The sequence below is a fragment of the Strigops habroptila genome, chromosome 20 (assembly GCF_004027225.2).
Source record: "Strigops habroptila isolate Jane chromosome 20, bStrHab1.2.pri, whole genome shotgun sequence".
NCBI lineage: Eukaryota > Metazoa > Chordata > Aves > Psittaciformes > Psittacidae > Strigops > Strigops habroptila.
In genome coordinates, this window is record NC_044296.2 from 828602 (window position 1) to 854532 (window position 25931).

General features: G+C 55.9%; 3 protein-coding genes and 1 long non-coding RNA gene across 7 annotated transcripts in view; 3 read left to right on the plus strand and 1 right to left on the minus strand.

Annotated features, from left to right (window-relative positions):
* Positions 1–6: 6 nt before the first annotated feature.
* Positions 7–2055, minus strand: KXD1 (KxDL motif containing 1). Of its 2 annotated transcripts, none has more exons than XM_030509489.2 (5): positions 1677–2055; positions 1382–1482; positions 1146–1298; positions 716–762; positions 7–423 (listed from the first exon to the last, which is right to left on the minus strand). In XM_030509489.2, the coding sequence occupies exons 2-5, from the start codon at positions 1474–1476 to the stop codon at positions 188–190; spliced, it is 531 nt and encodes a 176-aa protein (XP_030365349.1). In that variant the 5' UTR covers positions 1477–1482; positions 1677–2055; the 3' UTR covers positions 7–187. The 2 variants fall into 2 exon arrangements, with proteins under 2 accessions (XP_030365349.1, XP_030365350.1); XM_030509490.2 differs by having other exon boundaries at positions 1382–1491; positions 1678–1853.
* On the plus strand, positions 2055–7777 carry FKBP8 (FKBP prolyl isomerase 8). 2 transcript variants are annotated; one of them, XM_030509481.1, is made up of 9 exons: positions 2055–2141; positions 2279–2542; positions 2650–2819; positions 2990–3078; positions 3388–3605; positions 3677–3849; positions 3961–4038; positions 6506–6643; positions 6921–7777. In XM_030509481.1, exons 2-9 carry the CDS (start codon positions 2293–2295, stop codon positions 7005–7007), a joined length of 1203 nt encoding a protein of 400 aa, XP_030365341.1. In that variant the 5' UTR covers positions 2055–2141; positions 2279–2292; the 3' UTR covers positions 7008–7777. The 2 variants fall into 2 exon arrangements, with proteins under 2 accessions (XP_030365341.1, XP_030365342.1); XM_030509482.1 differs by lacking the exon at positions 2055–2141 and adding an exon at positions 2154–2172.
* Positions 7778–8231: 454 nt separating this feature from the next.
* The window catches only part of ELL (elongation factor for RNA polymerase II), a 51328-nt gene continuing 33628 nt past the window's right edge, over positions 8232–25931 (plus strand). The window contains exon 1 of one of the 2 annotated variants that reach the window (XM_030509494.1): positions 8232–8404. In XM_030509494.1, coding sequence (XP_030365354.1) covers positions 8270–8404 — 135 coding nt within the window. In that variant the 5' untranslated portion in view covers positions 8232–8269. The remainder of the gene's footprint in view (positions 8405–25931) is intronic. The other variant, XM_030509493.1, reaches the window with a different exon arrangement.
* LOC115618185 lies at positions 24240–25703 on the plus strand. The gene is made up of 2 exons (XR_003994759.1): positions 24240–24828; positions 24925–25703. It is a non-coding gene; the product is annotated as an uncharacterized LOC115618185 (long non-coding RNA).

Below are 25931 nucleotides of genomic sequence, written 5' to 3' on the forward strand. Positions count from 1 at the left end.
CAAGAGGCGTTTGAAAGCCACGTTTTACTGCTCTACCCCGACGTGAGGCACAGGGTTACACTACGGCGGTGGGTTGGAGGCGGGGTGACACCCTCCGTCACCCGCCTTCGCTCCCCTCTTCCCAAAAAAAGAGAGACACTGCTATAAACACAGCATAGAAAGTTCTCCAGGGCGCAGGACCCGCAGCCTAGTCCAGGCCATTGGCCGTGTCCTCGTCTGTGAGACTCTGTCCGTTCACGGCCGGTAAATCGTACTGGCCTTGGGATAAATCCTCAAAATCCTGGCTCGTGGTGGGGGAGATGACGTCGGGGCTGGTGTCGCAGGACTCCGTGCTCTGCTCCGAGGTAGCGATGGTGGTTGTGGTGCTCTTCGGGATGGGGTCGAAGTCATCGTCGTCCTCCAGGATGGGAGATTCGTGGATGTCTGCAAGGGAAGGTGCAGGCATCGGTTCTGCTGCGGAGGCGCTGCCCCGGCAGAACAATCAGCTCATTTCTAACTCTAGATGGTGTCTGCCCATGTAATCAATACACAAACCGATGCCACATCAGTTAGTGGCCATTTGGAACATCTCCCAAATCAAGATGACTTTTAGCACAAGTGGACATCTCGGCAGCTTCTCCCAACTCCCACAAACCACCCGATGCGTTCTTAGGGAATGGGATTCTGGCATGGGAGAAAAACCAGAGGGAAACCCGCACTGGGAGGATTCACTCACTGCTGAAGGCATCCGGGTACTGCTTCGCCAGCTTCCCCTTCAGCGTCCTGGGGAGAGGAGGGTGAGGTGAGGCTGCAGAGGAGCCGGTGGATCCGGCACGGAGCCACTGAGTCCAGCTCATGGGCATCGCAACCGAGTCCTGGAGGTTCCTGCGGCTCCCTCCCCACCACCCCACCGCAGCACATGGGGTGCTTCAAGTCCCGAGTCCCTCCCGAGGGAGCACAGACCATCCCGGCTGGAGCAGGGCTGAGGGATGCTGAAGCTCCAGTAGCTCCTCTCCGTGTCACTTGGCCGCACGTTTGTCCCTCGCTGACTGTTTTTACCTCCAAGACCACTCCATGTTCTTCCTTCCACCCCTCGCAGCCCACCCAGACCCCCAGCAGCCACCTCCCGCCCCACCGGCGGCACCGCTCCCGTCCCTGCTGCCCACCGGATCCTCCGGAAGATGCCGTCCAGATCCTTCTTCATCTCCACCAGCGTCTTGGTGTGGTGGAGGAAGCGCTCGCTCATCTGCTGCATGCGGACGCTGGACAGGTTGTTGAAGTTGAGCAGCATCTCGTTGGTCTTCTCAAACCGATCCAACCTGCGCGGGAGAAGCGGACGGAGCTCGGCAAAGACCCCGGGAGGCTCCCGGTGCTCCGCGGGCCGGTTCCCCCCGGGACTCACATGTTCTTCTGGGCCAGGATGATGGCGTTGACGTCCTCGGCGTTGACCATGCCCAGCACCCGCCCGCAGAACACCTGCGAGGCCGTGGGCTCCATCGCGGCCTGCGGGACGGCAGGGGGCGGCTCAGCACCGGGAATGGAGACCCCCGGCCCCTGCCACGCCGCCGGTACCGGACCTACCCCCCCTTTGCCACCGCCGTGCCCAGTCCCGGGGCGGCCCCACACGCACCCGACGCCGGTACCGGGGTCCCCTGCCTCCGCCCGCCCCGGCCCCGCGCGCTCCGGTGCCCGCGCACCTGGGGGAGCCGGTCCCGCCGCTTCACATGACGGGAACGGCGGCGGCACCGGCGGCCGCACCTCGCTTCCGGGTGCCGGGTCACGTCGAGCGCAACCCCGCGGCGCCAGCGTGCCCCTGCGTCACGGCGCCGAGCCGGAAGTAGTGGCGAGTGGCGGAGGGAGAGGGCCAGGACACCCCCGCCGCCATCCCCGGGGCATCCCGGGGACACCCACCCCCCCGCCCCCAGTGCCGCGACCCCCGCCCCGCTCCCGCGGCCACTCCCCCCGCAGCGGCCCCTTTAAGGCTGGTCCAAGCCCCGCCCAGCGCTTTGTATGACGAGCGTTCTCCCCAGCCAATGGCGTCAGCGCCGGTGGGCGGGGCGGGACCAATCGGCGCCTACGGGGGGGCGGGGCCGGCGGGTTCGCGGGGCCGGGTGGGCGCGCGCGGCGGCGGCCGTTGCCAGGGGGAGTCCCGGCGCGTGACGGTGACGTGGGGCCCCCGCGGGTGGCGGGAAGGCGCGTGGCGGCGGGGACCCCCCTTTCCCGCGGTTACCGGGTCGGGGCCCTCCCCCCCGGTCTCGGTAAGCGCAGGCCCGAGCCGCGTCCTCTGTCCCTGCTCCAGGTTGCTCCGCGGCGATGGCTTCGAGCGGGGAGGAACCGAGGAGCGGTTCCCCGGGCCGGGCGGGCACCGGCAACGGCTCCGAAGCGGCGCTGGACACGGTGGAGGATTTCGAGGTGCTGGAAGAGGAGGAGGAGGAGGAGGAAGAGGAGGACCTGAGCGAGATGCCGCCGCTGGAGGACGTGTCCCGGCCACCGGCGCCGCCGCCGGAGGAGCAGGGCGGGGGGGAAGCGGCTGAGGACCCCCAGGAGTGGCTGGATGTGCTGGGTGAGAGCGCGGGGCGAGCGGGGCCCCCGCGGCTGAGCAGGGCGGTGGGAGCCGGGCTCCCCCCTCCCCGCTGCGGGGTAACGCGGCTCCGGCCTCTCGCTGCGCAGGGAGCGGGTTGCTCAAGAAGAAGACGCTGGTGCCGGGCCGGGGAACGGACACGCGTCCCCGCAAGGGCCAGGACGTGACCGTGCGGCTGAAGGCCGCGCTGGAGGACGGCAGCGTGGTGGAGGAGAACCCTGCCCTTACCTTCACGCTGGGGGACTGCGACGTCGTGCAGGTCAGGGCTGGGAGGAAGCTCCATCGGTGCCGTGTCCTCACCCTGCAGGGTAGGACCTTGCCTCGGGGGGCACAGGGAGGGTTTGGGGACCGTGACATCCTCATTTATGGGTTGGAAGCGGCTCCTCTGCCCTTGGCTTCATTCCCTCCCCGTGATGTTGTTCCCTTCAGGCTTTGGACCTGTGTGTGCAGCTCCTGGAAATGGGAGAGACGGCTTTGATCATGTCAGATGCAAAGTACTGCTATGGAGCTCAGGGCAGGTGAGCGGGGAGGGCACGGTGGGGAGCAGGATGGCCCCAAACAGGGCTCCAGAAGCTGTCCCCTGCTCTCCCAGTGACAATCCAGCCACCACGCCACAGGTTCTGTGGGCAGGGAGACGGGGCTCGCGTGCCACATGCAGGGGACAGGAGTGTGTCCTGCCTCGGGGGAGCAATTTGGATCATGCCCTGTCCCAGGGAGCTTTCATGGCTCTGATTCTTGGTCTGTGGTGCTAAATCTACATGGCCCAGTGCCTGTGGCATGTGCAGAGGTGGCAGTGGTGCCATGGCTTTGTGTCCTCCTCTGCACAGGAGCCCTGACATCCCACCCAACGCAGCCCTCACCCTGGAGGTGGAGCTGCTGGAGGCTCGGGATGCCCCAGACCTGGAGCTGCTCAGCGGGAAGGAGAAGGTCGAGCTGGCCAACCGCAAGCGGGAGCGCGGCAACTTCTTCTACCAGCAGGCAGACTATGTGCTGGCCATCAACTCCTACGACATCGCCCTCAAGATCATCAGCTCCAGCTCGAAAGGTACCTGCCTCCCCCAGCAAGGGCTGCCCCGGCTCCCTTCCCGCTGTAACCTGCCTCTGGGGTCTTTGCAGTGGACTTCAGCCCGGGCGAGGAGGCTGAGCTGCTGGACGTGAAGGTGAAATGTCTCAACAACCTGGCAGCTTCTCAACTTAAATTGGACCATTACGAGGCAGCTCTCAAGTCCTGTAACCTCGTCCTGGAGCACCAGCCAGGGAACATCAAGGCTCTGTTCCGAAAGGGCAAGGTGAGGCTGGGTGCGTGGCCAGCACTGCCGTCCCTTCTCCGTGGCGTGGTGGAGAGCAGGACTGAGGGACAGATGTCACCCATCCCGCTCAAGCCGTGTCCTGCTTTCCAGGTCCTGGCTCAGCAGGGCGAGTTCAGAGAGGCCATTTCCATCTTGAAGGCAGCATTGAAGCTGGAACCTTCAAACAAGGTAGGCTGCTGTGGTGTGCTGCTGGTGATCCTGCTGAGCCGGGTGTCTCTGGGATGCTCTCTTCTTGCCCATGTCTCTGCAAACCTCGCTGTCCCCATGGAAAGCTGAAGCCCCCATAGCTGTTCCCAGCTCTCTCCAAGAAGGGAGGCTGGAAATAGCCCCCAGGGCTTGGGCAGCCATGGGGTGAGGCACCACATGGTGCAATGCCTGAGCTTGGCTGGGCCGGTGGCTCCCTTATCTCCGTATTGCGAGCTCCCTCTTTGCTCTTTGGTCCTTGCAGTGGCAGCACTCGCTGCCAGCCCATCCCTGCTCCAACAATCCATGTGCGTATGGTCCTGGCTGCTCCGGCTTTGCTGGCTGGTTCCATCGGCTTGTGCTGTGGCTGCAGGAGGTGGAGCAGAGCCGAGGCCCCACAGACTGGCTCAGCAGCCCTGGGGTGATTCACTGGGTGGTGGGAGCAGCCCGGACCTCGCGCCAGCGCCAGGCCAGGGTCAGGAATTTCCTGTGGGTTAATGATCAGCTGCAGGACAGGATCCTCGGCACAAATGAAAAGCCAGTGCCAGGAAATGGCCCCAGCAGGAGCGAGCCTGGGCGCGCTGGGGGCTGGTTCTACGGGTGGGCTCCAACCTCGACTGGGTGTTTTGGTTTATCTGCTTCTTTTGGGGAGTTTCACCAGAACATCGTGGTTTGTGTCGTGATCTGATGCCCAAAGGTCATGGGCAGGATGGGACCCTGTGAAAGCAGGTCTTGGTGGTCCCACAGCACCCACAGAGCTCATGGTCTGAGAGCACCCACGGGGAAGGGTGAGCAGGATCTCGAGCCCTCCGCTTCCCAGCAGGGTTTGGATGGGCAGGGTGCTGAGTGAGCCGGGAGCACCGGGAGCAGCATTCCCAGTGCATCCCCAGCACGTCGCTGCCAGGGCGGCTGCTCTCCAGCCCATCCCAACAAAGCTTTTTAATTGGAGAGGGGTGGAAAAATCCGGATGCCCGGTAGTGACGTGACAGTGGAACCACAAGCGCAGCAGATGCGGGGCCTCTCTGCTGCCGGTCAGCGTTAAACACACACCGGTGAGTCATGGCCATGGCTACCGGGGTGAAAACACCCCAAAACCGCCCGGCTCCACCTGCCTCATGAGGAAACCTGGTTCACTGGGGCCATCGGCACCTTCCGGCTGTTGTAAACCATCAGCTGGGCTCATCACTGCTTAGAATCACAGCGTCAACCAGGTTGGAAAAGTCCTTCAAGCTCGTCCAGTCCAACCGTCCCCAGCACTGCCAAGGCCACCACTAACCCATGGCACTGAGGGCCTCGGCTACACGGTGTGTGAACACTTGCAGGGACGGTGACTCCAGCCCTGCCCTGGGCAGCCTGTTCCAATGCCTGAGCACCCTTTGGGGAAGGAATTGTTCCTCAGCTCCATCTAAACCTCCCCTGGTGCAGCTTGAGGCTGTTTCCTCTTGTCCCATCCCTTGGGAGCAGAGACCAGCCCCCTCCTGGCTCCATCCTCCTGTAGAGAGTGATCAGGTCCCCCCGAGCCTTCTCTTCTCCCTTCTCCTGACCCCTTGGAAACACACGTTCTGGGAGCAGGGAGGTGCCAGCGTTTGTCCCGCACTGATGTGCCAGCCCTGGTGGGCTCAGGGTGCCTGCGGGCGCTTTGCTGCTTGACACCCTCCGGACGCCCAGAGCCTCACGTTGGAGGCAGCGTTGCTGAGCGTGGTGTGGTCTGGGGAAGCCTTGGCTGGTCTCTGGGTGAGCCAACATGGGCTGGAGCCGGTGTGGGGCACGGGGAGGTGTCAGAGCCACCCGGAACGTGGTGTCCCCAGCAGAGGGCACAGCACGGCTGCAGCGTTGGACACGGTGGCACGGCGGCGATGGCCGTTCTGCCACCTTGGGCTCAGGGAATGGCTGGTGGTGCCATTGCTCTTGTTGCTCTGTGCAGGACACACAGGTTTCTCCTGCAGCATTCCCTGCAGGCACAGCCATCACCAGTGCTCGGCATAGCCGGGCAGGTACCGGCGTGCTCCGAGTCTTGCTGTAATCCTGGTCCAGACCAGCCTGAGTTCAAGCCCACTTTCCCAGCCTGCGTTCAAGCCCACTTTCCCAGCCTGCTTCCAGACAGAGAAGTGGGAGAACTGGGGCACGTCTCTGCCCCCGAGGCAGACACTTCCCTGTCTCGGTTACAGGATAAAATCCTTTTCCCGATGTCTGGCATCAACCCTGGGCTTTGCTCCCTGCTGCTGGGCAGGGAATGGCTTGGGTGGCCCAAAGGACAGAGGGGCGCTCAGACCCACAGGGCGCCCAGCCTGTCGGTGCAGGGCAGTCGGGCAGGATCAGGCCATCAGTCCCCCCGCGCTGGCTGCTTCTGAGCTGTTCCACAAAGCTGCTGCATGGCCGCGGGGCGATGGGGCCCGCTGGTGGTGGTGCTGCTGTGATCCCCATCCCCACGGCTCCGCGCTCTCCTCACCAGACCATCCACGCCGAGCTCTCGAAGCTGGTGAAGAAGCACGCGGACCAGAAGAACGTGGAGACGGAGATGTACAGGAAGATGCTCGGGAATCCCAGCACCGCCGGCGCCCCGGGGAAGTGCAAAGACAAACTGCGCTGGGTAAGGGCTGGGGCTGCCCCCCCGGGTGTGGCACAGCGGGATGGGGAGCGCTCGGCTGGGCACAGGAGATGGGTGTCCCCAAGGTCCCTGGGGGTCGCTGCTGTGCTGATGCTGATGGCGGGGTCTGTGCTCCGGGAAAGCTGATGGCTGCGGCTGCGCTCCCGGCTGTGTCTGTCGGATCCTGGTGATTCCAGCAGAGGGATCACAGTTGTTCCCGGCGGCTGTGCAGGGTGGGACCCTCTGCCGTCCCCTCACAGCGCCCGTGTCTCCTCCTCAGTCCATCCCCTGGAAGTGGCTCTTTGGTGCAACAGCCATCGCGCTCGGCGGCGTGGCCTTGTCCGTGGTCATTGCAGCGAGGAACTAAGGATGGCAACGGGGTGGCCCCGCGGCACAGGACCTGCACCAGGATCTGCCTCTCTCCTGCCGGGGCCTCGCAGACCCCTTCCTGTGGACTCGCAGGAATACGGATGCTTTCTCTGCCGGAGGTGCCAAATCCCCCCTCCCGACGTCCCCCCGTATCCCTCCCGGTGGCACAGCCGTGGGGATGGAGCCGCAGGCAGGGCACAGCCCCCCGAGCCCCTGCCCGGCAGTGAGGGGCTCAGCCCCCAGCCACGAGTGTCTTGGAGGGAGCGGGAGCTCCTGCACACCGGTACAGCCGTGGCTGTCCCCAGCCCGATGAGCCGCCATAGGTGCCGCGGTCCTGCCGGCATGGCGAGACGGGCAGGGGGAGGCACGTAGAAGGAAAGCACATGGGTGTGAAGGGGCACGGTGGTCTCTGCAGGAAGGGAAGCGGTGTGGGTGTGCTATGGGGCACATGCAGCGACATTCCCTGTGTCCTGGAGGGCTGCCGGTGGCTCAGCCCTCCGCTGGCACCCGCTCCCCTGCTCAGCACTTCCCCAGAGCGTGCAATGTCCAAAGGAAGCCAAAGAACCCTGCGGCGGGCGGGATGCCGGGGGAGCACTGGAGCCCCGCTCCCCGGGGCCGTGTCGTGTAGGTCCAAGCTCTTTGGGCTTCCTCTTTGCCCTGCAGCTCTCTCCAGCCCCGGGGCTCCGCTCTGCTCCCGGGGGGGTTGTAGCACTTTCCTCCCACCCCAAACCGACTGTGAACTTCCCAAATAAAGGACAATTCCTTCACGCCTGCGCCTCGTCCTTGCCGAGGGAGGGGGATGCTCCTCTTGGCTGTGCCCTCTCTTGCCACATACACGCGTGTGGCTGCGGCGGGCGCTGCGGCAGGGGATGCTCGGTGGCTGGGGGGGGGGGCTTGGCTCTGGGGGGACCCGCGGAGCACCGGGAGGGGGAAAGCCGGGGCCGGTGGGACGTGCCCGGCCCCCGGGGGGGCTGCGACCGGTCGTACCGGTGCTGTGCAGGGGGTACCCCGGACCCCTCTTCCCGCCATGCCCCGCGGCTTTGATTTGCATATCCCCGCCTCCTCTTCCCATTTCCCAATCCGGTGCAACGCCCCGCGTAGCTCGGCCAATAGGAGCACCCGCTGCCCACCTCCTCGCCCCAGCAACAGGCTCCCCCTGGTGGGCGTGGCGTCGGGCGGCTCATGAATAATGCATGAACGGGGCGTGGCCTCGGCGGGAGGCCCCGGCGGCCCAGGCGCGGAGGGGGAGACGGTCCCAAGATGGCGGCGCTGCAGGCGGAGCGCGGGTACGGGCTGTCCTGCGGCCGCCTTGGCCGCGGCACCCGCGTCTCCGTCTTCCACGTCAAGCTCACGGAGAGCGCTCTGCGCGCCTTCGAGAGCTACCAGGCCTGTAAGGTACGGGCGGTGGGGCGGCGGGCACGGCCCCGTAGCGGCCGGGCGGGCGGGCGCCACGAGGCCCCGGCCGGAGCCCCGCGGCGGGCGGCACTGACGGGGCTGGGGAGCGGGGTGAGGTGAGGCGGGGGGGGGGCCCGGGGTTGTCGCTCTATGGGGGGCGGGGGAGGGTGTGACGGGGGGCGGACCCCGGAGGGTAACCGGGGAAATGGGGGGGGGGGCTCGGTGTGAGGGGCTCCCGGCCCCCCCCCATGAGGAACCGGCGTGGGGGGCTGGGGGCCATCCCATTGTCGGGTGCTTGGGTGTCCCCCCACCGCGGTCGGTGTCTGAGGGGCCTCTGTGGGCCCCCCGGTGGGTGACCGAGGAGGCGTCATGGTCCTCCGGTAAGTGCCCGAGGGGGCCGGGAGGGGTCGGTGGTCCCCCCCCCGCCAACCGTTAGAGGGTCCGCACTGTGCCCCCCCTCGGTGGGTGACTGAGGGACCCGGGAGCCGAGACCTCGGTGCCACACCCCCGCGGTGGGGCCGGGGGCCGGGGCTGGGCTCTCGGTGTCCCTCCCGGTGGGGACTGGAAGCCGCCGCCGGTCCCCGATAAGTGGATTGAGGTGGGGGGGGGGGTGTCACGTCGGGGGGGGTGTGTGTCCTCGGTGCCCATGACGCGGGTTCGCCGGGCGGGGGGGACTGGTTTCACCCCGGGGACGTGTCCCCCGGTGCTGGCATCGCGCACTGGGGGGGTCCCTCTCCCCGCAGCACCCGGTTGTGCCCCCCCCCCCCCCCCGGGGCTGTATTTGGGATTCCCGGTTCTCTTTTCCTTGCCACGGGCCCGAGCGCTTCTTAGTCATGTAAATAGAGAATAATGGCAGCACTCGGCATCTGGCGCTGGCTGGGGTGGGGGGGTGTAAAACTGCCCTTCCTGTGGCCATTCCCGATGGATATATTCCTGTTTCTTCCTGCGGGGAAGCGCGTCTGCCCCTCACCTTGCCGGGGAGCTGGCACCTGAACCCGTTTGTCATTAGGAGCGTCCTGCCTGCAGCTTCTGTAGGATAAACCATATGTTGTCACAACACTATTTTTAATTTCGGGTGGTGGTTACATCACATCCCCGAATTGGGCAATCTCTGTATGAGGACGAAGGGAATTACTGGACCAGGCTTTATCACCGTGGATTTTAATGAGTGTTTGTCAGCATTGGGAGAAATCGGGAGCAAGAAGTGTCTGGGAGAGCCCGAGTTATCAGCTTTTTTCCCTCTGGAAAAGGAAAAACCCATCTTTCCTATACATTCAGAAGCATTTTCTTTGGAGGGAGGCAGAGCAGGAAGACTCCAGAGGCAGCTGTGTTACATATTTTGGGAAGTTATTCCCAGTCTGTGTCACACATGAATAGTGGTGTTTATTTTCTAAATGAAGGCTGGTCTGGGGCTTGTTTGGTGGCCACCGGCCACTAATGAACTTTGCTTCCTTCACCACCACCCAAAAGAGAAGTAGTCAAAGGCTACTGGTGATTAACTGGGCAGGAAGGGATAAGGGCAGAGGAGCTCGCTTGTTTGTACAGTGAATAACGCAACAATTAGTGGGCTATTAAACACATCTGCTCCTTCTGCATTTGTTCTATAAACAGTTTCTGCAGCGTGTTGAAGGTCTCTGCTCGCTCTGAAGCGCGCGGCTCCGCCGAGGCCGAGGAGTGACTTTCCAGCTCACCTTGGGAGCCGGTGTTTGTCCAGGCTCGGGGGTAATTCTGGGCTGCAGTAGGTAAATGGAAAAAATTCGCTAAGGCTTCTGGTGCTTGCTTTGGTTTTAAATGTGGTAGAACTGACGGCAGGGTTGTGTAATGTGTATAATGGCCTGGAATCCAATACTGCTGTTTGTGTTACCTGCAGCCCAACATGTGCAGTCTGACCTGTTTTAGGCACCAGGGCAGCACGTCGGGGCGATCTCTGCGACAAGGCTCTGTCTCTTTGCCAGAACAGGAGGGTAATGTCTTCAGTTGCTTGGGTTTGTTCCTGGGCTCAGAATCATGTATGGGGATTACACAATCCAAAAGCGATCACCCGGCCGGGCGAGCTGCCACTTGGTTTGAGTGTCCCTGGGGCCAGGGCAGTCGTGTTCCTGGTGTGGAGCTGGACCATGTGTGCAGCAGGACTATGGACAACCAGGTCTTTGCTGTCTTGAGTCCCTGCTGCTTGAGTCTCTGGCTAAATTGTCCCTGTCCTGATGAGGGTCTACATATTGAAGCCCAGCTCTGTGTTTCAGCAAGCTGTTTCCCTGTAACGTACAGAGATCGTGGAGCTGCTGCCGAAGAGGTTCAGGTCCCAGGGCTGCTGGCTCCTTGAGAGGATTTCTTTCTCCAGGAGCTCGCTGGCTCCATGGAGGACACCTTAAGATGTCGCCTGCCTGCTCCTTGTGAAACTCGCTACCCCTGAAACTGCTTCCACGCAGTTGTGAAAGCGGGCGCTGGGCCCCGCAGCTGAGCGCTGAGCAGTGCCCCGGGTCACTCTGTGCCCTGGTGAACCGGAGCCAGTGCAGAGCGTTAGCCCACAGCAGCTCCTGGGTCTTCAAGGAATGTAATTTGGTGTTAGCTTGGAGTTTTCTGCATTCCCTTTGGGGGTGTGTGCAGGCCTTCCACCCCCCCCCCCCCCCAGAAAAAGCAGGGCATGACTTTGCCCCGGGGGCAAGAGGCTTCTGGCTTTCATGCCATCCATGTTGAGGTACAAAGGATCTCCTCATGCCCCTGCCTTGTTTTTCTCTTTCATTCTTCATCCTGGACCCTATCCTCCACACTTGATGACGAGATGTTGTATCCATCCTCACCTAAATCCCATGGATGCCCCCATCTGTGGCATTCATCCATTTCGCACTCCCATCCTGGGGTTTCTGGGCAAGCAGGGCTCTTACCCCATGGCAGCCCCGGGGGTCACTTGGCAGTAGGTCCATCTGCTCACACTGGAGGTGCTGATGGTGTGTGAACAGCGTTAGGGCTGTTCCTGGAGCCCTTACCTGAGAATTTCCCAACTTCCACAGCTGCAGTTCAGCTCCCCGCGGTGTGAGGAGCGGTGCAGGAGCGCGTGGGGAACGTCGTGTGAGAGCAGCGTGCCTGCAGTTGCACACCTATCTGTGGTACCTGGAGCTTGTGTGCTGACCTAACCACGGCTGGGGGAGGCCAGGCTCAGCCCAGCAGCCCTGGTCCTGGCTTCGTGGCAGCCCCATGGTTCTAAGAGGATGTGAAGAGGGTTGTAGCATCCCTGCTTTGGTCGGTGCATGATGAATGGTGCCTCCTGCTCCCGTTGTCCCTCTCTGCCCCTGCTCTACGGAGTGATTTGAACTGAAGCCACTGGTTGATTCACTGGTGAACTTTGGCAGATGCACAAATATTTATTGGGGGCTCAGCTGAGATAACCAAAGCACATTGCCCCTGTGCTCCCTTACCTGGCCGCATTTTGGAACCATGGTCTGATAGATGCGGCTTCCCAAGTCATCTTCCCCGTGCCTTCTGTGCTCAAACCAACCGTGTCGGAAGTGATTTCTCGAGGGTGGGGGTAAAAGTGGCCCCTGGTAATCATGATTATTGAGAGAACTTTGTCAGGCTTGGCTTTTAAAGCAGGTTGCCTTCATCTTGCTGTGTTTAAAGCACGAAACACAAAATGAAAGCCCCTGCTGTCGTCGCAGGGTCTTTAGGGTAATGCGCATTCATGCTGACTTGGGAATTGAAAGCTGCTCGCAGGTGTCAGGAGGAGAAGAGCAATCCAGCTTTCGAATCAAACCTCATTGAATTATCTTCAAGCTTTTTGCATCATTCCTCCTTTCCTGTAACCTGTTTTTTCCTGTCCTATTAATTCACTGATGCTGTAGTCCGTCAAAATTGAAGCTCTTACGACATCGGGAACATGAGTCGGTGACATGACTGCATGAATCAGAGGAGGCTGCTGGAGAGGAAGCTCTTTGTACACGTACATCTCCTCCCCATCAGCAGAAATGGGACAGGATATGCAGAACACACTGAACTGCTAAACTCCTGCTAAATGGTCTTAATGTTGACCTGAATGTGGCACCTCCCCTGTGAAGGAAGGGGACAAAGAGACGTTTTAACATTGTGCACGAGGAATGTTTTGGCCTGTTGCAGTTTCTTTTTAATTATTTAGGGTAGCTTTTTCTCTCAGCCATGTACCATTTGGATCTGCGCAAATTATAGATTCGTCTCTCTAGTTTTCAAATTGCACGGGAAGGAATTGTCTGTAATTTCCAGCTGAAGTGACGTACAGTTGCTATGGGATTCGGTGGCAAATTAGAAACCCATTATGCTCTTGGTTTTTTATACTGGTGGTAGCAGACTGGAGAAGTAGGTCTGATGGGTGCCGTGCCGAGGGAACATGGGAAGTTTGGGACAGAATCCTCAGTGCTGTTCTTCAAACCTGATCTGCTGCTTATCAGCAAATTGTAGCCAGCATTAAGTGGAGGAGCTGAGTTTGGCTGTGAGGAGCTCCTGCTCTGGAGCAGTGCTGGGGGCAGCGGGGCTGCACATTAACCCTTCACGTTCTTTCTGAGGCGAGGTTGTGTTGTTCTGTTAAAGATAGGCAAGGGGAGAGTTCTGGCACTCCTATCAGTGGCTCCAGCAGCTGGATCCTGGTGATTGTCTTCATTACCAGCCAGACTAAACCCTCGCTCCTCCTTTTTCAGCCTGTTCTAGAGTCGGTTTCTTATTCCACTTAAACAGCAGCAAAGGGAGCAAGGCAAGCTGTTGTAATGCTGGGGTTTGCTGCTGTCTGCAGGGTGCAGGCACATCCGCTCGGAGCAGCCTCTCTCCCAGTGACCTCTTCCCTGGGCAGCGCGTGCTGCCCGAGTCCCTCCTCGCCACGAGGCCGCAGCTCCCAGCGAGGAGCCGCCGGGTGATCCTCCAGCAGCAGGTTTTCTCCTGAACCTGGCTGAAGCGCTCTGTCCTGTTCAGTTGGGTTTTGTCATAGCGCTGCTTGGCAGAGGGATGGGGGCTGTTGAAATAGTTCCCTTGCATGGAGCCGGCTCTGTTGGGGCAGCAGAAGAGCCTTTATCACCGGTGAGGGAGGGGAAGTGCTGTTTGAAAAAGCTTTTGAGGTTAGGCATGGAAGGTGTTATCTCCTCAACAATTTGCACATCTCAAACGATTGGAACTAGGCTCTGCCTGTAACTTGGAAGCATGAACTTGTGCAGCGTCTCCAAATCCCTGGGGTTTGTGCATATTGCAGATGGGAAGGGACAGACTGCATGCGTCACTCCTGTGCTGATTTGTGCCAGCTAATCCATGGGAGAAGAATACATTTTGGCTGACTTAGTGGTTTTGCTGCTCATGCACAAGAGAATGCATTTGAATGGATGGAGTGGCTGCACGGGTTTAGGTAGATGTGGAAGAGACACCGTGTGTCTGGGGGCCTGTACCAGGTACCCTGGTTTGTGAGCACAGTCCTGTCATACACTGGCTTGGTTTGGGGGAAGGAGAGGAGAACCTGGGGGGAAAGTGGTCCTGGGCTCAGCACTGTAATGTCAGGAAGGTTGAGCTCAAGTTACCTCTGAATAATTAAGGTTAATGCTGTGTCTGGAGGAGCCATTATCTGGAGTGAGCTTCAAGCCTGATAACGTGAACGATGCTAATATTTTATACAGGGTGGATAAGGAGGAGACAGCACCAAACCCAGGTTCTGCATTCAACGTGCCTTAGCTTGACCTAGATGCATTATCCAGGAAAGGAGCTTGGATTTACTGATAAGAGTTTTCTATAGGAGCTCGTGTGTTGCTTGGAAACATCCCATGCACGTAAGGCAACTTCTGCACACCGGGGTAACCTGCTATTGCCTTTTGACTGGGGATTGTGGGTTGTTTTGCTAGGGGGGTTTCCCAATAATTGATAAAACCAGGAGCCTGCTGACCCCCCCGAGCAGCCGGTTTGCAGAGCAGTGCTGTCTGTCACTGCTGCGCTGGGGAAGCAGGTTTCTAAACTCCAATCCTTTGCTGCAGTGAAAAGGCAGCCCAGAAAAAACACTTCTCCGAGCGCTGGGTCTCTCCTTTCTTTACCTTGGACTTGTGCCTCTTTAATTTAAAGAAACAAGCATTTGCTCAGCTCCGAAAGAGGTCACTGCTTGTGAGCAGCGCTTGACTTAGCTGCCCCCCTCCACTCGCCTTGAGTCTTCCTTGGTGTGGTACAGCCTGATGGCAGTTAACCCTCCGCGCTCCCCCTGGGCAGCAGGGCTTTGCATGGCTTTGGTTCTGCAGGAGAGAATGCTTTAGCCCAAGGCTTTCATGGAAAACCAGGATCTTTTACTTCTTTCTCAGCCTCTTCAGGCCAGCCATCACCACCACCTCCTTCTGTGCAGATCCTGGCAGCATCCTGGGAGGCTCTGGGCATGGAAAGCAGGACAATCACAGGGAGAAGGCTGGAGACAGTGTCCTGAGGGGCAATCTGTGCACTGTGAACACAGGCTTGAGCTGTGCTGTTGGCTTCAGCCCATTCCAGACCAGGCCACTGGGCTTTCATGGCAGACACAGACTTTGTGCTTTAGATTCGTGTCCATGTGTGGTGGGGTTTAGCAAGTGACACTTCCTGAAGCCAGGTAGCTGCTAAACCTTTGTAGTATTTAGATTTCATCAGTACAAACATCCTTTTGACTACTTGGCTCGGGTATTTGGTGACCTGCGTGGTTGAGCCGATAGGCATTGCTTTGATAAGAACAGCACCTGAGGCCCAGGCAGCTCTGTCCTGCAGCACCAGTGCTGTCAGGAGAGCTGGTGCTAATTGTCATTATTTAGCAAGAGCAAATGTGTTACTTAGAAGCCCAGCAGGATGGAAGAATCCGTATCCCTGTACCCAAAGGATCCATATTTTCTATAACCGAGGTGGAAGACGCTAATTTAATCTTTCTTCTCTATTCTTACCCGCTGAGGGCCTGTTCCTGATGGGCTGCAATCAATACATTATGTGCCAGTTGTGGTTATTTGAATCATATTTCCACATTTCAGTGTCTAGACTTTATGTTTGTGTGAGTTCTGTTGTACCTTTCCAGCTCCGGCGCTGATTTCAGTTGGTTTTGGCTCCTGGTTTCTATGAGAAAATCAAACAGGCTGTTTCTGTCTTTCCCAATCCCTAACAAAGAAGGGACCAAGGGAAGAACTTGTGAGGGTTTTTAAGCTCCTTTGCCACCATTTGTCTCTCTTCTGAGAGAGTCTGTGTCGGGATGAGCCGGGTTCTGCCATTTGGTGATGAGCAGATGAAAGCAAACACAAACCACTGATGGCTGGAGATAAATCTCTCCCTGGTTCTTGCCCTGCGAAACATCTGCTGGGAAGATGTCTCGATATGGGCGGTCAAGGCCAGAAACAATGAATGGGCACACCTTTTTAGAAATAAAAGAACCTGATAATCCACAAAGTAAGAGCATTTGTTGAGTGTTTAATTGGCTGCAACTACTGTGCTTCGCTTCAGCCAGCAGCTTGCTTGCACTCGCAGGTACTCGGCGCTGCATTTACAGTGACCACGAGGCTTGGTCTGTGTTTGCTAAGTCTGAGTTTCTCTGCAATGCTCAGAGAAGCTGATAATGACACGGACCCAGATGACATTAATCTTACTGTGACCAGCAGGTAGGACAGGCTTCAGCAGCATTAACAGCCAGAGGAAGCAGTGGCTTGTGCAGAAAATAGTGTCTAAACCTGAGCGGAGACTCTTCACTTGGTGCTGAAAACAAAGCTCCTGCTCTACAGTAAAGTGTATTATGGATAAATCGGTGAAAGGAAATAGTGTTCCCAGCTCATCATTAACTTGTAAAGCTTGCTGCCATGAAATTTAAAAGCCTCAAGTGCCTCAGAATAGCAAGAAACCCTGGTGTGCAAAGAACCGGAGCCGCGGTTCCAACTTGTCCGTGTGTCCTTGCCTGCGCATCGGCCCTCTGCTCCGGTCCTGCCCGGTGTTTGAGCTGCTGCTGTTGCTAGAGCTGTGGCTTCACCTCTGCAGGGAGCTCAGTGTAAGTTCTTCCATTCCTTTCGGATCCAGGGTTCGGAGCCCGGCATGGGCGGAGTAGCGAGGAAGCAGATTTTCCACCCAGCCTGAGCTTGGGCAAGCGGAAATGGTGCCTTGGGAGCCATGGGAGGGAGTGGGTCGGCTCCTGCCGGGCTCACCTTCCCTGCAGCCGCCTGGGGAGGGAGCAGCCCTTGCTCCCAGGGAGAGCATGAGCTCTGCTGGGCCTTTGAAGCTGCTCCCTGCACGTCTGACACTGCCCGAGGTGTGTGGCCTCATTAGGTCGCAGCAACTCAGTAACTCCCTGACTCGTGGGGCTTTAACGCGGGCACAGAACCGAGGCGTCAACTTGTGATTCAGAATGAAACTGCTATAAAATGACTGGAGCTGGGAAGAGGTTGAGGCGGGTCAGAGAGTGGAGCAGCCTCTGTCACAGGGTTCCTCCATGTGCGTGTGCTGCTGGTGCCGCTGCAGCAGGCTGGGCTGAGCAGGACTTTGCTCTGAAACCATCGTTCCTCTGTCATCAAAATAGGTTTTTGCATGTGCTGATGGCACCTGTGGATGCTTCCAGGGCTGAAGCCCGAATCATGACCTCTGCTGCTGCTCCTCACAGAGTTAACAACTTCTGCTCCCATAAATAGTCTCCTAAGAAGCGCGTAGGAGCTCTGCTGCCCAGTTCCTGTTCAGAAGCGCTGTCAGTGACACCTGCGTCCCCTCTGCGTGCCCATGGGGCAGCTGGGTCTGATGGGAGCCTGGTGGTCCTGTCCATGGCTCTGCTTCCTCCTCTGTGTTCTAGTCAGTAATTAAAAGAACCTTTAGTTATCAGTGTACTTGTGCTCTTCATGCTTTTCCTGCTTGAAGACCTGAAGTGCATCAGTGGGCTCCACGTTCCCTATCGCCACCGAGGAGGTGAGCGTGGCTCCTGGGTCCTGTGCACCTCGGGGATGGTCTCACACGCCGAATGGGTGGCTGCCAACCCTTGGCTGTACTCCAGAAATAAAGGGTGGTTTTCTAAAGGACAGCGATGCAGCCGAGCAGGAGTATTGTACCAAACCAGTTCTCCCAGGCTGGAGCCTGGGAGCAGCCCCGTGCTGAGGGAGAATCCCCAAACACAGCTCTGCTAAGGAAGGGCTTTTTGTTTAATCTTTAGAAATAGATCTTGGATGGGTTTGAAATGTTGACATGGAACGTGCTGTGACTCAAACCCATGGCCAACAGCTTTCTAGAGGCCTGATTCTAAAATCATTTATGACTTAATTAAGGACCTTGTTCGTAATGCCTTACAATGGTACAGTGGTGGTCACTGCGTTACAGTCCAGAACACTTTCAGTTTGGGTTTCTTAACATGAAGGAAAACCAGATTTGTTACCTGGAAGGTTTGATGTTGCAGTGTAAGGTGTGTTCCCGTGACCTTCCTGCTGGATTCTGCAGCCTGCACTGGGGATGTAGCTAACGTATGTGCGCGCCTTAGCTGTCTCTTACAATTAAGGCCATTTAACTCCATATAAAGGCCTTTTATTGTCATGAAGACTAAATTTTATGGACGCTGACGGCAGAAGAAACACACTTTTATTCTAACCTCAGCTGGGCTCGGCTAAGGAAGCAAAACTTTTCGGCTAACAAGAACTTGCAGGATTGTTATATTTAGACCAAAACCTCTGGTCAGACAATTCAGAGCCGGCTCAGTGGCCACACCACTGCTTTTGCATGGAGGAGTTGGGTTAATGCCACCGCTCACCCTGGCAGGCAGCAGAGATTCTCTGTCTCGGTGGATGGAAGCTCTGGGGCTTGGGCCTGGGGAGTCTTCCTGCAGCCCTGGGGCCAGGCTCCCTTCATGGCTTTGCTGTTCCTATCGGACCATTTCTGATGGGCATTTTTGGGATTTGCTGGAGCTGGAACGCTCGCAGGTGTCCCTGCAGGGAGCGAGGCAGCATCTGAGCGTGTTTGCTCTGGGAGGTGGGGTTTTGCCCGCTCAGAAGAGTGTGTTCTTTTCTCCTGCTGTTTGTCGCTTTATTTTTGGCGCGGGCTGGTTCCCAGCCAGGCTGGCAGCGCGCAGAAAGACGTGGGTGAAGCAGGGCAGGGTCTGTGCCTCTCGCTGCAGGAGGGGCAGAACCTCCTTTAACTCGGAGTGTCTTCTCCAAGCAGCTGCCTTCACTGTTGTGTCCGAGACAGCAAGTTCCCCTGGAGCTGGTGTCTGCGGAGGGTATGTAACACGTGAGCGTAGAGAATCGAGTGGGGTTGTCTTGCTCGATGCCTTCAGCTGGATTTCTTGGGGGCGTCTTCCCTTGGTGATAGAAAACCCCTGGTATTTGTGGTGACTTTATCGCTAACCCCCCGTGAAACTGGTAGGAAATCTCACTGGTGTCCCTGTTGGGTTGTGTACCCAGAGTCCTGGTCTGGAGCTCCAATCTTTGCTTGAAGGCCAAAAGAAGCCACGTCTGAGCATCTTGCTTTGGCTTTTGAGGTTGATCTGGCTGGTGGGGAGTGGGGTGGTCGGATTTCTCTGGGATTCCTTTAGGATCCAGGCTCTGCTGCCTTTGTTTTGTCATCGCTTCCTCCAGCAGGGCTGGCTCTGGCTCCCTGAGGAACATCTGAAGATCGTCTTAAGTAGAACTGTGGCAGCCCAGTAATTACGCTTCCCTGTAAGTGACAATAGGATCTAGTTGGGCACAAGGAGAGAACTGGTCCAGGCTTGTTTTCCTGGGCTCAGCAGTGTGTGTGCTCCGGGATGGTTGAACGGGTTCCTCAATCTCATCTCCAAATTGCTGCTCTATATGGGCTTTTTTTTCCCTCTTGCAAGAAAAGTAGTAAAGCTGTGTGGAAGATAAGGATCACAGTGATGCTTCAGCAGCTCCTTTAAGCCATCTTATGAGCACATAAGCAAGTGAATCAGCCCTGGTGTCTTAATATGCCCTAAAATAAATTAGACTTTGGTAAGCAGATTCGCTGGGTCAGATCTGCTGTATTTTCATGACAGGATTGCAGTGAGGAAAATGCTCTTTCCAGTTCAGCCTCGGGGTTGTGTTGTTCATTAACCGATCGTCCCTCCTGTTTACCGTGGCTGATAAGTACCATGCTAAGAATGGCCAACAGAGCTGTTGCCGTCAGAGCTGCCCTTCACAGCGCTGCTCAGGGGCTTTATGGCTGCTTTTACTGACAGGTGGGGTTTGGGAGCTAAAATGCAAACAGGCAGAACATCCCTCTCGGAATCATGGAAACCAGCTTCCCCCCCCCCTTCTTCTTAACAACCTGGAAATGCTGCTCTGGGTACAAAGGGCATTTGACATGTCAGGCCAGCAACATGCTGCTGCTTAGTGAGGCTTAAAGCCAGCATGTGGAGGTACGTTGGAGCAGCAGAGTAGAGCTCTTCTTGCTCCAGCCCCCCCATGTCTCTGGTAGCCACTCCCCAACCCAAGCACTTGCAGCTCACCCGTGACAGGGTTTGAATTCTCTGCTGTTTGGGTTCCTGGGTGAAAAGCCACTAAAATACTTCCAAAATACGTGTTTTAAATGCTTTCTTCCTGCCCTTCAGAACGTGGTTCCCCCCTCCCAGCCTTGGCCTCTCGCTGCCCCATAGCCACCATTCAGCGTGATGGTGAGGAGTGGCCTGCAACGCCTGTTACTTCATCCCTGTCTTGCTTAAACCCTCACCTCCCTCCTCCCCGAGGGGTCACTTGACATTGGACTAAAGCTCTTGAACCTTCAGTTCCTTGTTCCCTGGGAAGCTCCGTCGGTCGTTTGAATGTCTGAGGGCTTCTGCTCTAATCCTGTTCCCCAGCACTTCAAGCTCCAGTACTGGAATTTCAGCACCTTCAGCCTCGCCTCAGTCTTTTCGGCTCTTTGACTGTTCTCCAGTTAAAACTAGGTCAGAAACAACTGTCAGCTTCTGATATTTCACTATTCCTGTTTTATAAGTTGTAACCCACTGTTGCTGGCTTTAATTTAACACATGAAATGTCTCCTCTTGCTCTGCGTGAGCAGCCTGACACAGAGCTGGGAAAACCGCTCGGAATAAGATCTTGGCTGTGGAAGCAACGTTACCTCGATGGGTGTGAAAAGGTGAATTGTCTGTTTGTTACATACGATGCCCAAGATGCCAAAGTGAGAGGTTTCTGCCTCAAGCTGTAAGTGCGCATTTGCAGTCAGCCTGTGCGCAGCCACGTTCTAGCTGTGATTAACCAGCTTCTCTCTCCTCCTTAACCTCATGGGTGAAGGAAAAATAGCTTAAGAAAGAATTGGAAACCCTCAGATGGGCAAAGAATACAGCAAAGTGGGTGCTGGAAGTCATTGCACGTGCTTTCTAACTAAGTTCTGGCTGGCTGGACCCATTCAGCGTTTTGGTAAGACTATTATCAGAGCAATGCTTGAAGTCTGAGCCGGAGTGCTCAGTGCAACCCACCTGGTGGAACTTCAGAGTATCCTTCCTCCTTCCTTTGAGCCAGCGAGCAATAATGGAGTACTTGGGCATTCTTGCATTAATGGTACTTAAATTCAGTGAAGCTTATTGAAACCACTCTGTTCAGTTGTACCCATGGCTCAAACTGGAACCCACTGAGGGTGGGAAGGGTCCGGGATCGAGGTGCTGGGTAGTTGAAGTTCCCTCTTCTTTCAGAGGGAGCTCTGAAGTCTTCATTCAAAGTATCTTCTACTGGAGGAATGGCCTTTAAAACATTCATCTGAGGAAATCTAAAACCCCTGAATGATTCTTGGCTCCTAAAGCTGTTTGAGGAAAGCCTTTAGGGAAAACCGGAGCTGCCGTTCACCCTTCACAGGGTTGGGAGTTTTGGATGATTCAGTTTCCTTCTGACAGTTGTTTTGGGGTTTGGGTTTTTTTTCCTCAGCCTTTCCCAATTTCCCAAGATCAGCTGAGAGCTGCAGTGAAATCTGCTGCAAACCCAAGCAGTGTTGCATGCAGGAGATGACAACCCAGGGAATTGGAGCATGGATGTTTGATGGGATTCTTGCCAGGCCGGGGTCTCTCTCCATTGCCTTCTAATGTAAATGTTGCAGATGCTGGAGCCTTTTCTTAAGAGAATAGTGAATGATTCCACTTTTTGGGGTTTCCAGTCTCTGGAGGCAGAACAGGACCTATCTTTGGAGGAATTACGTGTTGTAAACAGTGTTTCCAAGCAAATCCACGTGTGCAAGAAAACAAAGCTGAGGCTTTGCTTGCCTTTGCCTGCACTTTAGACATCCCAATATTTACCTTCCTTTTTCCTCCCCTCTCTTTAGCTTCCAGTCACTGCGAACAGATTTAGCATTGCTAAAAGATACACAACATTTAACTTCCCCCCTCCAGACAATTCCTTGTAAGTAGCAAAACCAAGGAACTTATTTCTAGGCTCATGCTTCAATGTTTTGCGCTGAATTTGCCAGCACAGCATTATCTTTGTACGAGCGCTTTGGGAAATGGGGTTTCAACTTGGTTTATGCTTTCCCGGATTTACCTTCCGTTGCTTTTAGCCTGAGTTCCAGCAGAAAAATCCCTTCAGGAAAAAGGTGGTAAAAATAACTGTTTGTGTGCAATTCTGCTGGTTCCTGGCGTGCCTGTGGGGAAGAGGGACTTGAACTCTGTCTTGGGGAGAACAGGACAAGACCCTGAGATAAAGGTAAGGGGGTTTGAGCGGACAGTTTTGATTCAGGCATGCAATGCTGACTAGTAAAACTCAATAGGCTGCTGGCTCTGGGTTTCAGTGAGGGGCTGAAACACCCTTTTGAAACTGGTGTACCACAAAATGAAACTTCCTTTTCAGAGAGATGAGAGAATTGTGTCAAAACGATGAGGTTTTGCCTTGGAGTGAAGGAAACCTCCTGTGTTACTGCACTGACAATGGGCACGGTGGTTTGTGGGTTGCTAATTCTTTCATTATAGACACTTTTAATTGATGACCAGGCTATCGGAACAGTCGTCCTGGATGCTGAAAGCTGCACGGGGATGCAGAGGGGTTTTCTTTCCCCAAAAAAGCCTTTCCTTCCCAAGCCTTTGGAAGTCATAGGAGTTATTTCCTGACAGTAAAACCCCACTGAGTAGCCCTGTCTTGGTAATAGCGAAATTGGTGGCATCAAACTGCAGATAATCATCCTTTAAGCGCTCGTGGCAGTCTGGTGTCAGGCACAAAGAGTTGAGACTTTCTGGTTACTGCTTCTCTGGCTGGATTTAATGAGTGGGTCTCCCTCAGCTCCCTGGAAAAGCAGAGATGAAAAACACAGCATAAAAAAAGGAGTGCTGTTCCACTGGGAAACGTGCTCGGAGTCTCCGAACCTGAATTCCCAAATGAGGCTTCTGCATCAGTGCTGAAGATGTGTAACCGTGGTGGAGTTAATTGGGAGCCAGGGGCCGTGCTGCCACAAACCCACCTTTATCTTCTCCTGTTTCTCACAATACACGCTCCCTTTGACCCCGGGCTACAAGTCACCTCCTGTTTTGGTGGGGATTTGTGCTGGTTTCCAGCTCTTGCCATGTGGAGACCTGCAGCCGCCTGGTACCGATCGCATCGGCCTGAGGTGGGAGTCCTGGAAGTAGCAGAGATGGGATCCAGTGACCAACAGGCCATTGGAAAAGGAAGGACACAGTGCCCCATCCCTGGCAGTGTTCAAGGCCAGGTTGGACACAGGGGCTTGGAGCAACCTGCTCTAGTGGAAGGTGTCCCTGCCCGTGGCAGGGGTTGGAGCTGGATGAGCTTTAAGGTCCTTTCCAACCTAAACCACGCCGTAGTTAGAAGTGTGTGGCTCTTAGAATGAACTGTGGCTGTATCTGTCCCCAGTGCTTGTTCTCCTCTTGCAGTGTCTCTCTCTGCAGTAACCTGTCCCCTAAAAGGGGAGCCCTTTTCTGGAGACAGGTACATATAACTCTTCCATGTCCTCTGGAAGACCCAGGTTTGTTGTCTGCAAAAGCAAAGGTGGTATTTTCTTTGGAGACAGACCATTGCATCCTTGCAGCACCTTTTGTGGCCGTTTCAGGTCGTGTGTGTTCGTATTTATTACAGATCAATTCTGTATCCATCTCGGTGCTCAGGAAAGGGAGTTACTCCATCACTGTATTTGTATTGCCATGGAAATACACGGATTGCAAGAAGTCATTTGGTGGTTCCTGCTCTTGGGGAGGAATTGGTCTGATAGATGTGCTGCTCTGTTGCTGTAGCCACGTTCTCCTATGGCCAAACAAGGTCTCCTGCTCCAAAGCGACCTGAGAAGCTCGGTACCAAGTGGCAATACCTTAATTATTTCTCCAAGGAATTGAGCCTCCTTTTAATTTTCTTCCTGAAAGGCTTTGCCTAAATGGCATCTCTGCATAGCTTTCCTTTCCAGTGGAAAACTACTGTGCCTTGTGCCGGCCAAACATCTTGGCCTGATGATGGGAGCAATGTGTGGTTTGTCCTGGGATTTTTCAGTGTCTGCAGCGAGTTGGAGCTCCCTCCCCAAAGCCACCTTCACGGGATGTGTGGTCTGGTGCTAGAGGCGATGAGAGCAGCACACTTTGTGTCAGAGGTAGATGGGCTTTTGAGCTTTTAAAGGTTTCTTTTTGCAAAGCCAGGATCAGAAAACCCCCATCATTTCGTTCCGCACTAGGAAGCAAAGACTCCTTTGAAGCACGTCTGGAAAGTTTGACTTGATGGTACCAAGATGAAACAAACAAAGTTCACTGGACAGGAGCATAAAACTTCAACTGCCCGTGATGTCAGCCGTGATGGGAGTGAGCTCTGCCTGGATTGTGCTGTGCTGCGGGGGGTTTCGGAGATGACACCCACCAGGGAGCTTCATACCTGGGACAAGGGAAGGAGAAGGATGGGTTTGAGGAGCTGGGTGGCTGTGAGGCCCAAACCTCAGGTCAGCCTCTGCTCCCCTGAGCGCTGGGGGTGCAGGATGGGTGCTGGGGAGCCAGTTTGCTCCCATATGTGCTATTTCTCTCTCCCTTCCCCTAGTTCTTTACAGAAAGCTCGCTGGCATCCGGCCCAAGCTGCTGGGCAGGAAGGGTTCCTCCTTGCCCTGTGTCGCTGCCTGGGGCTCGGTTCTTGTGGCTTAAGTTTCCAAATGAACCCTACAGCGAAGAAACCTATTGACAAACGTGTTGGGTTTTACTGAGGAGGCTCTTTTGAGCCTGGATTAGCCGAGCTCAGGAGCTCCAGGCATGCGTGAGAGAACGGCCTCCATGGCCAGCTCAGCTCTCGGGCCTGTGGGGTGGCATCTTGATGACAGGGGACTTTAATTGCTTTCTGCTTTGCTGATACAAGCTATTGGCCATTATGGGGCCGAGGTTCTGCTTTACATCGCAGGCACAAAGCATTTTGATTATTCTACAGTTGTTTTGGGGTGGGGGGGGGTGTGTGTTTCATTTTTGTAACTTATTCCTGTGTCTTACTCTACATTTCCTCACAGGGTTTCTCAGGTGGGACGGTATCTTTGATGCTCAGATGCTGTCGTGATGCTGTGCTCACACAGCTTCCTGTGCCTGCTGAAATCCTGTACCTCAGCCACACTTCCAGTAATGTCAGGAGCTTTGGGGGGTTTTTAGCTGATGTTTTTAAGAACACTTTTTTCTTCCTGTTTTATCAGGGCAGGAATTGCTGCGTTTTGAGCTTGGCAACTCCTGAGGAAGCTGCATTTGTGCTGGAATAGCCACTTCCACTGATGCAGTTCGAACCAGGGAAGCCAATGTGTATTTTGCAGCTTAGCAATTACACACTTTCAAATGCACAGCTTGGCCTTTCTGGCTGACATTAAGAGCTCTTGAGCATTTTATTGCTGCTTGCTCTGTGTTCTGCCTGGGAGCTGTAGGTGCTTTAATGCTGCAGTGACAACCTGCATCCATTCGTGTGTATTAGGAAAACTATAAGCCAGTTCACAGAGTCATTGGGAAGTCTCCAGCTCCTCAACCTTCATCAAAAGCACCTCCTAAAGAATGATTTGTTTTCAAAGCTCAAGTGCTCGCTTCTGCCCCCAATAAATACTTGCTTTCAATGCTGGGGAGAGGAAATGGGGTAGAAGAGTGGTGGGTCCAGACAGAGGTGGTTTTGTTCTTTGCTCATCACGAACAAGGTGATCTCGGCTGAGGAGCAAATGGTCCTGCCCGTTGTCACTGTGGCTGCTGGCACCTCTCCTGAGTCGAAAGCTCGACTTTGGCTTCAGTAGCTGTGCGTTTACATGGCCTTTCCAAGGCTCTCTCCCCAAGAATGTTGTATTTGAATGGCAAAACTGTAATTTTCAAGTCTCAGCAGACTCGATCCCATCTCGGTCTGTGTCCTCAGCGTCAAATGAGGTTGTCGGGAGGCCTTAAATTGCAGATGGAAATTGTGTTGCAGGGAAGACGGTGTTTTAATTCCGTAAGTAATAGATGTGACACTAAAAAGAATATTCAGGAGGCTTTTTACTGCTGCATTTCTGGTAGGAGGCAAATGCAAGCCTTGAAATAGTGGAGTGTCTTGGGAGAAGTCTTTTGTCTCTACCTAATGCGTGGTGGTTCTCTCCTGGGCCAGCTTTGGCTAATGACTGCCAGGAAGCTTCACACACAGGCCCTGGAAGTTGTGGCTATATTCAAAGGTATTTATTTCCCCTGGGATTTATATAT

Coding starts and splice junctions, on each gene's coding strand:
- FKBP8 (XM_030509481.1), top strand. CDS start 2,293: ATGGCTTCGAGCGGGGAGGAACCGAGGAGCGGTTCCCCGGGCCGGGCG. Junction 2,543..2,649: donor GGAGTGGCTGGATGTGCTGG/GTGAGAGCGCGG, acceptor CTCGCTGCGCAG/GGAGCGGGTTGCTCAAGAAG. Junction 4,039..6,505: donor AGCTGGAACCTTCAAACAAG/GTAGGCTGCTGT, acceptor TCTCCTCACCAG/ACCATCCACGCCGAGCTCTC.
- KXD1 (XM_030509489.2), bottom strand. CDS start 1,476: ATGGAGCCCACGGCCTCGCAGGTGTTCTGCGGGCGGGTGCTGGGCATG. Junction 1,299..1,381: donor ATCCTGGCCCAGAAGAACAT/GTGAGTCCCGGG, acceptor TCTCCCGCGCAG/GTTGGATCGGTTTGAGAAGA. Junction 763..1,145: donor GGCATCTTCCGGAGGATCCG/GTGGGCAGCAGG, acceptor TCCTCTCCCCAG/GACGCTGAAGGGGAAGCTGG.